General features: G+C 35.4%; 1 protein-coding gene across 2 annotated transcripts in view; it reads right to left on the bottom strand.

The window, feature by feature from the left end:
- Positions 1-14,568, bottom strand: part of MASTL (microtubule associated serine/threonine kinase like) — a 35,258-nt gene that overhangs the window by 10,129 nt on the left and 10,561 nt on the right. Inside the window, exons 3-9 of one of the 2 annotated variants that reach the window (XM_045857964.1) lie at positions 12,074-12,213; positions 11,313-11,401; positions 9,972-10,078; positions 9,372-9,525; positions 6,551-6,723; positions 2,976-4,112; positions 1,817-1,958 (exon numbers count right to left, since the gene is read on the bottom strand). In XM_045857964.1, the coding sequence (XP_045713920.1) occupies positions 1,817-1,958; positions 2,976-4,112; positions 6,551-6,723; positions 9,372-9,525; positions 9,972-10,078; positions 11,313-11,401; positions 12,074-12,213 (1,942 nt within the window). The remainder of the gene's footprint in view (positions 1-1,816; positions 1,959-2,975; positions 4,113-6,550; positions 6,724-9,371; positions 9,526-9,971; positions 10,079-11,312; positions 11,402-12,073; positions 12,214-14,568) is intronic. The other variant, XM_045857965.1, reaches the window with a different exon arrangement.

Here is a 14,568-nt window from a genome sequence, read left to right as displayed (position 1 = left end):
CCTAAGTGCCCATCAGTAAATGAATGGATCAAAAAAACTATGGCACGTTTACACAATGGAATACTAAGCAGTAGAAAGAAGGAACTCCTACCCTTCCCAACAGCATGGATAGAACTGGAGAACATTATGCTAAGTGAAGTAAGCCAGGTGGTGAAAGACAAATACCGTATGATCTCACCTATAAGTAGAACCTAATCGACAAAACAAAGAAGTAAGCAAAATAGAACCAGAGATAGGGAAACAAAGAACAAACTGATAGTGACAAGAGGGGAGGGGGCGAGGGGACAATGGGAGGGGAAGGGGAAGGATTGGGTCAAGGGACATGTATAAAGGACCCATGGGCAAAGACAATGGGGGCAGGCGGTTTGAATATGGGAGGTAGGGGTCGGTAGGGCAGGGGAGAGTAATGAGGGAAAACTGGGGCAACTGTAATTGAACAATAAAAATAAATAAATAATCAGATTGCCAAAGCAAAAATGGTGAGGCAAAGAAAAGCAAGCTTTGAGAAGTTAGGTAGTGAGGGGAAGATAAGGGTGGAAGATAATTTTTAGACTAAGGAAAAAAGTCAGGAGAGGAACAAAAATGAAAGTTGTGGAGTAGGGTGGGAAGATGAGACAGATGATCTCACAAAAAGAGTCCAAAGCAAAGGTAAGTGATTAATACCCAAAAGTAGAATACAGGGTTATGCTGTGGGTTAAATTATGCCCACTTGAAAAAACTTCAAGTCCTAACCCTGAGGGCCTCTGAATTTTACATTTGAATTAGGGTCCGTGCAGATATAGTTAGGTTACGATGAAGTCATATTGGAGTAGGGTGGGTCCCTAGTTTGACTGGCATTCTTAGGAGAGCACACCAGTGTGACCACAGACAGGGAGAACATCACATAAAGAGGGGAGATTACTGATGCATCTACAAACCAAGAAATGTCAAAGATTGCCAGCAAACACTAGAAGCTAAGAAAAGGCAAGAAAGCATTCCCCTACAGGTTTCAGAGAGAGCATGAGCTCTGTCAACACCTTGATTTTTTGACTTCTGGCTTCCAGCACGTTCAGACAATAACTTCTGTTATTCGAGCCACCCTGTTTGTGGTACTTTGTTACAGTAACTCCAGGAAACAAATACAGTACATTTTAGATGTAGGAAGGGAAAATAAGGTAAGTGAATATGCCATCCTTTCATTCTTATGTTGCATTTTGAAGGATGGCTTGTCTCTGGCTTGGCCCTTCTGGTGAAGATATAAACGAGGGTACATACACTTTAGACAGAAAGTCTTATGCAGACTGGACAGAATTTTAGGCTACTGTGTATTTTTGAGCCAAAACTACAATAGACTTGAGGAACCATTTAGAACAAAGACAACCAGTGAGTGAAAGGTGGGACTTCTTAGATCACTGAGACTGTACCAGACGCAAAGAACAAATGGCTGCATGTCTTCTTTCCTTGTAACAAATGTCACATACAGGAGACAACTGCATGACTTAATTTTCTACTTCAGGTAATCCAAGTAGCAAAAAACGTAAAACAATTTTACCTCAAAAGAAAATGTACCCCTGGCTGGTGTGGCTCAGCGGATTGAGCGCTGACGTGGGAAATGGAGGGTGGCCAGTTTGATTCCCAGTCAGGGCACATGCCTGGGTTGTGGGCCAGTTGGGGGGCATGCGAGAGGCAACCAATGGATGTATCTCTCACACATTGATGTTTCTCTCCCTCTCTTTCTCCCTCCCTTCCCCTCTCTCTAAAAATAAATAAAATCTTTTTTAAAAAAAGGAAATGCAGTGATAGATAACACTTCAAAAACTCAAGACATGTGCCTTACCATGGGCTCTGCCTAATAACAACTCAGGTGCAAGGTAGTCTGGGGTTCCCAGAATTCGCCCATCGTCCACTGGGGCTGCCCCTCTTCTTACACTCTTTGGAGTTCGATATGGAGTTTCTGACTTGACTTGATTTGGGGTCTGCTATTGAAAAAGAGTTTTTAAAAGACAATTAATTCCTTTTACAGTGAACAGAAATGCCAAAACAAAAGAGTGAGGCTGCTTAGCATGGAGAACATACTCAAGTCCTTCATCAGTTTTGAAGAAGGACTCATAACTAAGTATAATTATAAAAAGCCCTAATATCTAATGATACTCCAGAGGCTAGGTAACACCAACTATGGTCAATAAGATATGGATACACAAGAAACAATAAAAAAGTCAGCAAGAAAAAACTATTGATAGCATAGAATAACGCAAGCCTAAGAAGTCAATGAGGGAGGCTGCGGCTGACAAATGACTGAAATGTTAGGATAATACATAAGGTAGAACTAAATAAAAATAACCTCTTGTGCTAATTGGCGTTTGAGTTTTTAAGATATTTAGTTGTCTCACAAGGACTCTGTGAGACCAGCAGGATAGGTATCATTATATTCTACAGACAGGTGGTGCACAGAGGCTCTGAGGGTAAGGGCCTCTAAGTCCCCCAGTGAGTTCTGAATAAAAAACCCAAGTTTTGTAACTCTGAATTCCAGGTTTCCACTTTTTATATTATGTCTCTTCATGAGGGGAGAAAAAAAAGATAAAGGGTTAGAAAATAAAAACAAAATAAGAATTAAAATGTATACTTTCATCTTTTTTCTGTAAAAAAGAGATCATCTAAACATGTGCTTAGAAGATGGTCGACTTTACTTTTATAACGCACTGTTTCTGGGATCAAGTGAAAATATGTGATTATAAGTATATGAATGTAAATATGTGAAAGTATATAGAGCAGTATGAATGAAGGTGGCATTGTCATTAAGAACAGTAAACTTTTCTGCATTGAAACCTTCAACAATCTAGACATTTCTGACCAGTAAAACAAGCCTACATGCTTAATATTGTATAGTGACTACAAGACTACATGCATAATATTGTATGAAGGACAGGCAAGAGTCTGGCCTTCATAATTTATTTTTTTACAATTCAAAGAACAAGTGTTAGAAAGTAATAACATACCTGATAGAAGTAGGGTTTTTCCTTTTGAGTAGGGGTTATGGCCATGGGGTCCGAACCACTATAAGCACACGACATATCCATTGCATCTAAAGTAATGTTCATTTTGGATGGTTCTGAGTTATTGGATACATTAATATGGCTGTTAAAACTTCGAAAAGCTACAGCATTTCTTTTAGAGCAGGTTAATGTTGTCAACACCTCCGAAGAAGGTGCTAATGTTTTTTGGTTACTGACTTGGACAGCAGGGTTCGAGTCATCTTTTGGCAAGGAACTTTTGTGGCAGCTGAGTGGTACAGTAAGTAGGTCTTCAATATTTGATTCTTCAAAAGAAGATTCTTTGATGCTAATATTTGGATCTAAGGACTGCCTTTCTAGTGGACTTTCCATTATAGAAATTCCAGGAAAAGATGAATCAGAATCTACAGAAATATTTTTAGAAGCTCTGTCATCATCAGAACATAGAAAACTAGAACTTAAGTTGTCAGTATGCTTGTCACAATCTTCATCCAGTTCACACATAAGGTTTTTTGCTATCACTGGGATAGGTGTTTTTTCTGGTGTGTGTTGTTTATCCATAAAAGAATCAACTATGTTCTCCTTATTAGCACAGTCATTTTGCTGACTTCTATATACTGATAGCTTAAGGCCCTGAATTTCAGTGGTTAAGTTTGTACTTTGATTTGTATAACAATCTCTCATTTCATTACTATGTTTATATTCTGTACAACTTTTTTTATTCTGTATGGTTTTCTGACAAGGACTGGAGTCAACTAACTCAAAATGTCTCTTAACACTTCTTTTCCCAAGGTGTTCTTCAGTAATACCATCAGAATCCACAGGCCCCTGATGTGACTGATGAAAACCAGACTGTCTTGTGTCAGCAGCCATATTAATATTATTTATATCCAGTTCTCTTGCTTCCCAAGAAACTTTCCCAGAGAAGCAGTTATTAGCAAGGTTTACACAAGAGCTTCCACTATCAGGAATGGCACTGCTGTTCTGAATGGGAGACAGGGCCAACTCAAGATCCTTCTTATTGAAACTTCTGGTCTTGATGGCATTTGTAGATTTTGTACATAAAAGCTTTTCAGTTGTGTTCCAGCTCATCATTGTAGAGCCCAATGCCTCGTCACTTTCCTAAGGGGAAAGGGAAGGACTTTTTTTAGTTATATGAAGCTGAGATTCTTTAACCTGTGTTAAACTTCTGCCCACTTAGGTGGAATAAATGATCCCATAAGCTATTTACCTATTCCCACTTTCCAATGGAACAAAAGAACAATGATAACAGATAACTAAAAGCAATATAAAAAATTTTAGTATACATTTAAATACACTATTTTGAGTGAAACACTGATCTAAAATGTAAATCAAATTTTCTATAATACTTATTTGATGGTGTATTATATGTTATTTAAATAGAACAAATTAGCAGGCAACATGTTCAGAGAAATTTGGGGGAAGGCTCTATTATGCATATATCTGCTTTGCATAGGAGTGAGTATAGACAATTCTATTTTGAATTTCAAAATGTACAAGACTTGATATAAATATAGTTAATGGGAAATTATAGATAAAAATATTATTAATATAAACATGTATCACTTCAAACAAGTAAAAGAAAACCAAGATGATAAGGGTAAGGATAAATTAGTGGTAATTTATAATGAGAAACCAAAAATAACAGGAGTTAAATCCATTGTCAACAAGTTGTCAACACTGATAACAAAGTGTTTTCCTTGAAAACTGAATTCCAACCATCTGCAGAAGCTATTGGGTGGTCAGAGCTTTGTACCTAATATTGCACATTGGTGCTTGGTAATGAGGATTTTTACATGATTACTCAGAGGGAATCTTCAGTAACTCTAATAGTGACTATTTTTGATATGTGAAAATTAAACTTTTTTAAGTAAGTAATAACACAGAGCACTTAGTCATGAATCAAAGAAAATTCCTGAATTACAACTCATTGATATTCAAGCACAGAAAATGATGCATTTGGGGATCAGCACAGGGCTTATCGGGGTCCCTTGCCCTTCTGTTGACTGTAACTTGAGAGGAACCACCAGAATACAATCATTGCATTCCTCGGGGATGCAGGAGTAGGAGCAACAAGGTAAAGCTGTGTCTAGTGGAAACAGTATATTTCTTTCTTGAATAGGACAGAAATGAAATAATTTTACTAGGAATGTAAATCTGGTTTATTCTGTAACATATACATATTATCTATAAAGAGGCCTATAAGGAGAGAAGAAAAAAAATTGAGAAATCCTGCCTTAACTAAAAAATTTGACCTTACTTATAAAATGCAAATATCCAAGAATAATAAAGAAAATGATAAGCCCTGGCTGGCGTAGCTCAGTGGATTGAGCGCGGGCTGCGAACCAAAGCATCGCAGGTTCGATTCCCAGTCAGGGCACATGCCTAGGTTGCAGGCCACGGCCCCCAGCAACCGCACATTGATGTGTGTCTCTCTCTGTCTCTCTCTCTCTCTCTGTCTCTCTCTCTCTCTTTCTCTCTCTCCCTTCCTTCTCTCTAAAAATAAATAAATAAAATCTTAAAAAAAAAAAGAAAATTATAAGACTGATAATAAGGGGCAAATACAGTCCAAATTATTTTATTAAACAGAAGGTTTATTCTTTGTGTACTACCATTCTTCTAATCTGTCATTATTTTATTGGCATTTTATGAGGGCAACTTTATTATAATTTAAAATTTCAGATCTTCTCAGCTTTAATTGCTTTTAAAAAGAGAAAGGTAGAATATTTAAATTAAATATAAGAACTAAGTAAATTCATTCACTTAGCAAGCAATTTTATTAGAATAGATACTTTTATTTAAAAAATTTACTTATTTATTTTAGAGAGAGGGGAAAGGAAAGAAAAAGAGAGGGAGAGAAACACTGATTGGCTGCCTCTCCCACACCCCAACTCAGGCATGTGCTTTGACCAGGAATCGAACCAGCAACCTTTCAGTCCTCAGTCTGATGCTCAATCCACTGAGCCACACCAGCCAGGGAAGAATAGATAATTTTGAGGGTACATCTACATTATCTTTGTGGTCTAAAAGTTATTTCTGATCCAGAAGAGTTGCCATTTCGTTAAATGAGAAACTGGTGGAAATCAGTACAAAGGAGGAAGTTTAAAAATAAGATATACATTAAAAAAAAATCAACAAGCTAATATCTGTGTCATGGTAGGGAACTGAAAAAAAAAATAAAGTTTATATAGATGCATAGAAGCCAAACATTCTATCAATTTATAGCAAAAATTTAAAAATTTGGAATCTCATTATATAAAGTGGGAATAATTTCAGGCTGGTACATCTCTCCATACTTTCCTTTCCTTTCTTGGAGAGTGAATAGAAACTTCATTCTCTTAAAAAAAAAATGCATTTGAATGAGAAATAGATATTTCAAAAGAATTTAACACAATGTAAAGGTAAATAAAGACTACCTTGACTGTTGTTCATGTAACAGTTTCATTTCCAAAAAGAATTTAAACGAAAAGGTAAAACGTGTTTCTCTTGTTAATTTCACATACATAATTGGTAACGGTTAAGATAAATTTCACTCTAACCTGGCAATCCTTTTCCCATCTGGGGCTGCTGTGGCAGTCAGATTCCATACTGGATAAAAAAGTGTGGGACTGACTGCTGGCACTCGATGTAGCCAGCCTTTTCCTAGACTGGAGTAGATTAGAAGTTAGGCACTTTACAGGCATTCCAGGGTTGGAGGCAACTGTTTCAAGACCTGGAGGGAAGACAAAATATTGAACCTTATGTCACATCTTTCCTAGTTCCTCACTGAACCTGAATCTTGACAGATAATTAGGCAATATATCAAGTATTGCTCATCAGAGCTATTTCTACATAAACATTACCCAACCCACAAAAATGACTCTTCATGTTTTTGGCATACAAATACTGTTCTGAAAGTTAAAAAAGAACCTCTCAACATTTGTAAAGTAAAAATCAGGACAAGGGAACTAATTTATAATCAGGAAGAAATCCATTTAATATTCATTACCCAATTTGAAACTCCTCTAGAGAAAGGAGCATTGTTGATGGGCTATATCCAGATGTGATGTGAGGCCAGAATGTGACTAAATTTACCCAGTTCAACTTGCATTTAATTAAAACTATAGCTTTATTTTAATGTTGAGGTTTATGTGCTTACAAGTGTGAATTATGCACAACTGTAAGGGATTTTTTTAATACCATTGGGTAAAACGAATAAATAATGGTAAATTGGCTAAGAGTGAGCTATTAGAAGAAAGCAGCACTATCAACACAATACATGTGCCTTTATTGTATAAATAATGATGCCCAAAATTACTGCTCCTGAGCTTAAATTAGACACAGTAGACCATTATGCTTTTACCAAAGATCAAAATATATAAAATATAAAGATTTTATACCCATATAAAAAGATATATTTATCTTGTTTTCCTTTTTTCAAAATGGGTGAACATGACTTCAATTCCAAATAAATTCTTAGTCTTGAGTTTTTTGACTTAATAAATCTTATAAGAACTTTAAATCTGGAAGAATTTCAAAGTACATCTAAAACAAATTTCTTTATGGTACATAAATCCTCTCAATGGAATTCTCGAAACTCACTGGACACTGACCTTGATATATGACCAGACTATTCCATTGCCTTTCCCCATAATATGGAACTCGTGTCTGATCAAATGCTATGTGCATACTGTATATCTACTGAGTTCTTTCTGGGTCATTGATATAATCAGACCATTTCCTACTTTGGCACTTTTGATACAGCTTAAATTTTAGGTCCCCTGTAATGACATTTGATCCTTCACTCTCTATCTGCTAAGCTTTCTTTGTCATTGTACATACTTTTTGTTCTCACATAATACATTTAGTCCCTATGATGTGAAGATGGAATACAGTAATCTTGTCCATGTGTCCATGCCTTTTCTCATGCTAGTTCCTCTATCTGAAATGCCCTTTCCCACAATACTGGGAGCTATCAAGGTCCTGTTTCTCTTTCTGGGTCTGGAAAGAAAACCTATAGCTTTGTTGTTGCTGTTTCTTCATTTAGAACCGTTCCTGATTTTCCCAGTTAGTGTTTGTCACTTTCTGTGTCACATAAAAGTAAGTCTCTGTGGCATTTACTTTATAGGATTGTTATCCTTTTATAACTGTAATCACCACAAAATTAAAATTTATTTTGAGGCAAGGATGTCTCGTAGCCATCTTTATATCCACAGTACTGCCTTCCACCTATCTAATTCTGACTGGATTAAAGAATGACTAAGGGAGCTGCATGATTTTTTCTTAAGACTAGGGCTATAAAATAACTTCAGCATATTACGTATTTCAACAGTCTCTGTTTATCAAATCTATAAATATATATTTAGTCATTTTCATTTTTACACTGGATTTTGACAGAAGAAACAAGATTTACAGAATTCGGAGGGAAAGGTAAGTGAGCAGAAGATTGTATTTGTAATCAGGACTTGGCTTTCCCATTTACTAGTGTGTAACTAAGTATTTTCAAATATTAGCTTTCTCATGGGCAAAAAGAAGAAAAGACACTACTATATATGTTCTAGATATGTACAGATTTGTTGAGGACCAAATTCAAAATGAGGTAACATCCATGAAAACAACTAATGGTAATTACCCTTCAAAGCATCATTATTCACATTCCCAAGATGAAGAATTGAGTGCAGAGAACTAAATTGTCCACTGTCGCCAAGTTATAAAGGGTGAAGTCATGTGCCAAACAAATATCAAATGTCCCACTCTCCTCTTCCAGTATTTGACTTTGTCTTTTATTGTGTGGTACTTAGCAAAATTATAACTTTTCTTCAGCTATTTTATTTCAAAAATCTATTTTATTATTTATTTTATTTATTTTAGAGAGGGGAAGGGAGGGCGAAAGAGAGGAAGAGAAACATCAATGTGTGCAATGTGTGGTTACCTCTCACATGCCCGTCCCCCAGGACCTGACCTGGCCTGCAACCCAGGCATGTGTCCTGACTGGAAATCGAACTGTGGCCTTTTGGTTCACAGGCTGGCACTCAATCCATTAAGCCACATTAGCCAGGGTGTATTTCAAAAATCTTTCAGAAGTAATTTTATAAAGACAAAACAATATTATAGGTACTACATCTCTATATAAGATTTCTGTAGATCCATTACACTGGGTGATATCTACCCAATGATCATTCTATCATTATAGATAATCAAAGAATCTCTCATTAGCTAGACATTTTGTTCTGTTATGCGGACTTAAAGATCTATAATAACTCCTGTCAGAAATGATGTCTATGTAATGAAATATAGGAATGCTACAGACTGTTCAGATGTTTGCATTTTCAAATTGTTAAACTGATATTAGAAATGAACCACCTTTTCTTTTATACTCACATGATTTTAGTAGTTTGCTAGAATAAGGAGTACTGTCCTTTTGATCTATAGACATAGGACAAATTAGTCCTTGAGAAAGCTGTGATGTTTCAGACAAATGAGTTGGAAGAATATTTGCAGATTCATCACTTTTGTCTGCACCCGGTGGTGGGTGCTATTAAAAAGAAAGACAAATACAATGTTAACAATTATCTTCACAATAGCACCACCAAAGACCGTTATACCTCCTGAGTAGATTAACTGTTAAGTAATCTAACATGCTTGATATTTACATTCATCTTGACCATTTTCTTTAAAGATTTTATTTACTTATTTTTTAGAGAGAAGGGAAGGGAGAGAGAAAGAGGAAGAGAAACATCAATGTGTGGTTGCCTCTCATGTGCCCCCCCACCAGGACCCTGGCCTGCATCCCAGGCATGTGCCTTGACTGGAAATTGAACCAGTGACCCTTCAGTTTACAGGCCCACACTCAATCCGCTTAGCTACACTAGCCATGGCTCGATCATTTAAAAACCCCAGCAAAATAACAGGATTTTAAATGTTAAATGGTAATCATGAAAGGACAGGTTATATGAGGTGTTTTTTGTTTAAAGTACTTACGAATCCCAAAGAGCTGATGAGAGATAATACTTGTCCTGGGGTTCTTGAATAATCTTGTCTAGGTTTAGCCATTGATGGTGTTATAAGGATATCCATCATATTGATGTCTATATATGAAAAGAAAGTATATGAAATTCTTTAAAAACCTGAACTGTCATTGACTAAGTCTATAATCATCTGTTTTGAACTTTGCCCCTCTTTCCACATTAAATTACCTAGAAATTGGCTTGTGCAAGACAAATATAGCCAGGAAAGTCAGATGCCATAGAGTAAACATACCAAATTAAGCAACTGATTTAAATCATTAAAGTTTGATAAAAAAGATAGAACCCAATGTAATGATCCAAAGTCTTAGTTTTTCAGGAAGTATTTGGTCACTAAACACGGGTGTTATGTAACTGGCATTAAAATAATCCTTGGTAAATCAAATATTAGAAGAGGAGGTAGTAAATAAAGGAATCACGATAGTGGGAATGTAAGTTAAATTTCAAATCAGAATCTAATTAAGGAATTAATACAAATTATGTACCCTTCATGTTAATTAAAATGTGCAAGTATAGGTCAAGATAGAAATACAGATTTTTACAGGTTTTAGTGCATAACACTGTAAAATAAAATAACTCAACATGCACATATAATATCATACTATTTTCTTTATATATAAAAAATGGTAATAGATGTATGGGATATAACACTTTTAGGGTAGACTGAAAATGTCAGCTTAAGAAACTTCATTTATACCTAATACTGATGAAGCAGTAAGTTCTCCTTTTTTGCTAGCTTAATAGTGTAAAATGATCACTTATTATTATTTTTATTGATCTCATTGGGGTGACATTGGTTAATAATATTATATAGGTTTAAAGTGTACAGTTCTACAATACATCATCTATATATTTTATCGTGTGTTTACCACCACAAATCCATTGTGTGTTCACTTTCTTTCCCCCTTGTTTTCCAAGGTCTTATTGGTGGTCAAGTATATTTGAGTAAATTCTTTAGGGATTCAGTGTTTATCACAGATATTTTAGTCATTTTACTGACATCGAATTGGTCAGGACCAGTGTTGGTAGGGATAAGAATTCAAAAGAACAGAAATTGTGAATTTCTCTGTGAAGATCCAAAGAACTTCAAGGACCTTTGAGGATTTAATAATGATTCCCATTTTTCATCTTTAATTGGAAGAAAGATACCATTACACCTTTCTAGTCTATTTTAGAACAAATAATCATCAAATTTTATTCATTGTACACAAAGAAACAAACAAACAGTATAACTTAATGGGAAAAAACATAATTTGTTGGAATTTTAAAGAAATACTTACCTGCTATTTTTTCTTACCTCTATTCAAAGTAACTTTGGAAAGGCCAAAATCCGTTAGTTTAATATGGCCTTCATTAGAAATAAGCATATTGTCTGGTTTCAAGTCTCTGCACACACAAAAGATAAATAGCAGAGAACTGAAAGAGAGCTAGTACTGATGTTAGAATTCCTGGGGGAAAAAAGTTACAGAAGTCTCAAACACCATTTATTTTCTCTAAAATACGGCACTCATTGATGGCTTTGAAACTGCAGTAAAGTTTAAAAAGCAAACCATCTTTTGTATAAATGAATCAACAAGAAAGTTAACTGATTTAGTGGTAATCTTTTGCATTATTCATTTAGATAGTCCATTAGATAATCCATTAGAAAAAAAATCAACCTTATTAGTTAAAATAAACCTCAAGCCAGGTCAAAATCATATTTACCTCATTCAAAGACATTAAGGTCAAACTTTCATAAGGCAGAACCACTTACCTGACTGCACAGAGCAAAACACTATAATCAGCTGGGATTATAAAATACAGCAGTTTTGTATGATGGTACAGGAATGGAAAAATGATTCAATATTCATCACAATAAAATGGCATATTCATGGTCAAAGCAATGTATTATAAAAACACAAGGAGATGAAGGAAGAGTTGATGGAATTTGTAAATTCACACAGTTAGTAATAAACTTTAGGTAACTTGGATATATGGCTAAGTGGTTATACAACTATTGTAGACATAATTTGATTTTTGTATTTTTAAGTAATAGAGCGGAGAAAAGTCAGTTTTTACCGGTGAATGATTCCATGTCTATGAAGGTAATCTAGAGCCAATGCCACTTCAGAAATATATTTCACAGCCATCTTTTCATCAAAATAACCATATATATGTAGGAGAGACTTGACATCTCCACCGATAAGATATTCCATTACCTACCAAAAGGGAGCATAAATATTACAGAATAAAAACAGTATGATTATACTAAAATATGTATTATTTGAGCATCATGGTTACATATTTTTAGCATGGTTCTGTACAAAACACATTTTCCTGGTGCCACTCCGTATGCATTAATACCAGGTTTGGTCATGTTGCCTTATGATTATTTTTTTATTTTTTTATTTTAATCTTTGTTCAAGTATAGTTTTCTCCCTTTTACTTCCTTATGATTTTTTTAAATATAAATTAAACTGTTTAGTCTGAACAAAAATTCGGACTTACAGAAAGGTATAATAGTACAATAGAATGATTTCCCATATACTCTTCATGTAGATTAACCTATTGTTAGCATTTTGTCGAATTTACTTTCTTCCTCTCCCCACATATGACTGTACAATAAATATTTATGTTAACCATTAACATAATTAAATTACATAATAACACAATTACTAACCTCATTAACAGATTAAAGAGTTTAATTTAAAAAACTATATGGCAACATTAGAAACTGGTATTAGTGTATAACTTTTAAATGTTGCTGAATGAGTCAAGAACAAGTTGACAAGATCATGACCCATCACTGCTAAATTCTTTATCATGTATCTACTAACAAGGGCTTTCTCACATAACTATGGTGTAATATAATCCTGAGAACTTAACATTAATATAATGCTATTACCTAACATATAGTCCACATTCAAGTTTCTCTGATTATCTCAATATTGTCCCTGAGAGCTGAAATCAAGGAAGGAATTTAGTTGTCATGTCTCTTTGGTACCCTTTAATCCACAGGTGGCAAACACAAGGCCCACAGCTTGAATCCAGCCCTCTACCTTGTTTCTACCTGGCAGAAGCACTGAGCTCCTTGCCCCTAGTTAAAGAGTAGTTACATTTATACAGTCCTAAAATTACATTCAGCCCTTTGAAGGCAATGGCAAGGTTGATGTGGCGCCTGGTGAAAATGAGTCTGACACCCTATGGTCAGAGAGACCGAACTGTTTTTTAATTTCAAGTTCTTATCAAACTCTCAAGAAAGAAGAGGAGACAACCATAGTGACAGAAAGGCACTGAAGGGTTGACAACGTGAAATAACAGACGAGAGCTGGGGAAGGAGTGACGAGAAGGACATCACTGGTACCCTCATAGCACAAAGGAGGAGTCAAGAAATCCTGTCTATATTTGATGAAACTAAATTAAAAAAGTAAATAAAAAGGTAACATATGATTTAGAGTCTAAAAATAATCAAGGAACTGAAAAACAGTAATACAATCATTCTGGGATGGAGGCAGAGAGGTTTGGGTCAGTGATTCAAAAAGCTAACCATACTACATGACTTTTTTAAAGATTTTATTTATTTATTGTACACACATAATACTTAGATCACACTAGGATTTCAAGGTGGGCAGTTTGGCTTTAGGGGCCACACTCTTACCCCCAAAATTAATTAAGATGCTTCCACTAAGACACATTTGGTAAATGGAAATTAGAAAAAAAAAATCTAACACGTAGCATTTTATAGACCAGTGATCTCCAAGTGTGATTTCTGCATCAGCGGTATCAGCTCTACCTGGAAACTTTTGAGAAATTTTATCTAAGTATTCTATGTGGTTAAAAATCCACCAGCCCCCACAGAGACACACTGAATCAGAAGCGGTGGGCATGGGCTCCATCAGGTGGCTTCAGCAAGTGTCCCAGGAGGCTGTGCTGCCTGCTGAGGTCCAGGAAGCACCGTTCAGGACCCAGGAAAAGCTGGAAAGCATGGACGCCCCAGGACAGGGCCTAGGACTTCCCTGCTGTTGGATTTTAATCAGCAAGTGTTGTTTTCATAATGAATATACCATATTTTCCTGTGTATAACACACACAAGTTTTTGTGCATTATATACATGGGATTATTATACAATTAGATCCATGGTATGTAATCATTACACACATGTATATGCACATCCTGAGTTTTCCCTCAAAAATTTGGGCAAAAAGGTGCACATTACACATGGTGAAATACGGTAGTTTACACATGGGCAAATGTAAGCATGTACAAGTGTGTGTGTCACTGTAGCAAAATATAGAAATTTTCCAGAGTCATCAAGATACTTATTTAAATATGTATACTTTCCCAGAAAATAGATGGGAAGTTCTAGGTAGATGTATTCTCTAGACTATGTAAGACAGGAAACTGAGAAAGAGATAAATACACAAATACAACAAACATACCAGAAGTTGATAAGTCTAAATAAATGCATATACACCATCAGAAGCATAACAATATTTATGTCTCTCATATTCCTCAATGCCACATCCACACAAAATACACCAGGAAAAAAAAAAAAAACTAACCAAAGCAGATTA

The sequence above is a fragment of the Phyllostomus hastatus genome, unplaced genomic scaffold (assembly GCF_019186645.2).
Source record: "Phyllostomus hastatus isolate PE091 unplaced genomic scaffold, TTU_PhHast_1.1 phas_scaffold_1674, whole genome shotgun sequence".
NCBI lineage: Eukaryota > Metazoa > Chordata > Mammalia > Chiroptera > Phyllostomidae > Phyllostomus > Phyllostomus hastatus.
This window is presented reverse-complemented; position numbering and strand designations above follow the sequence as displayed.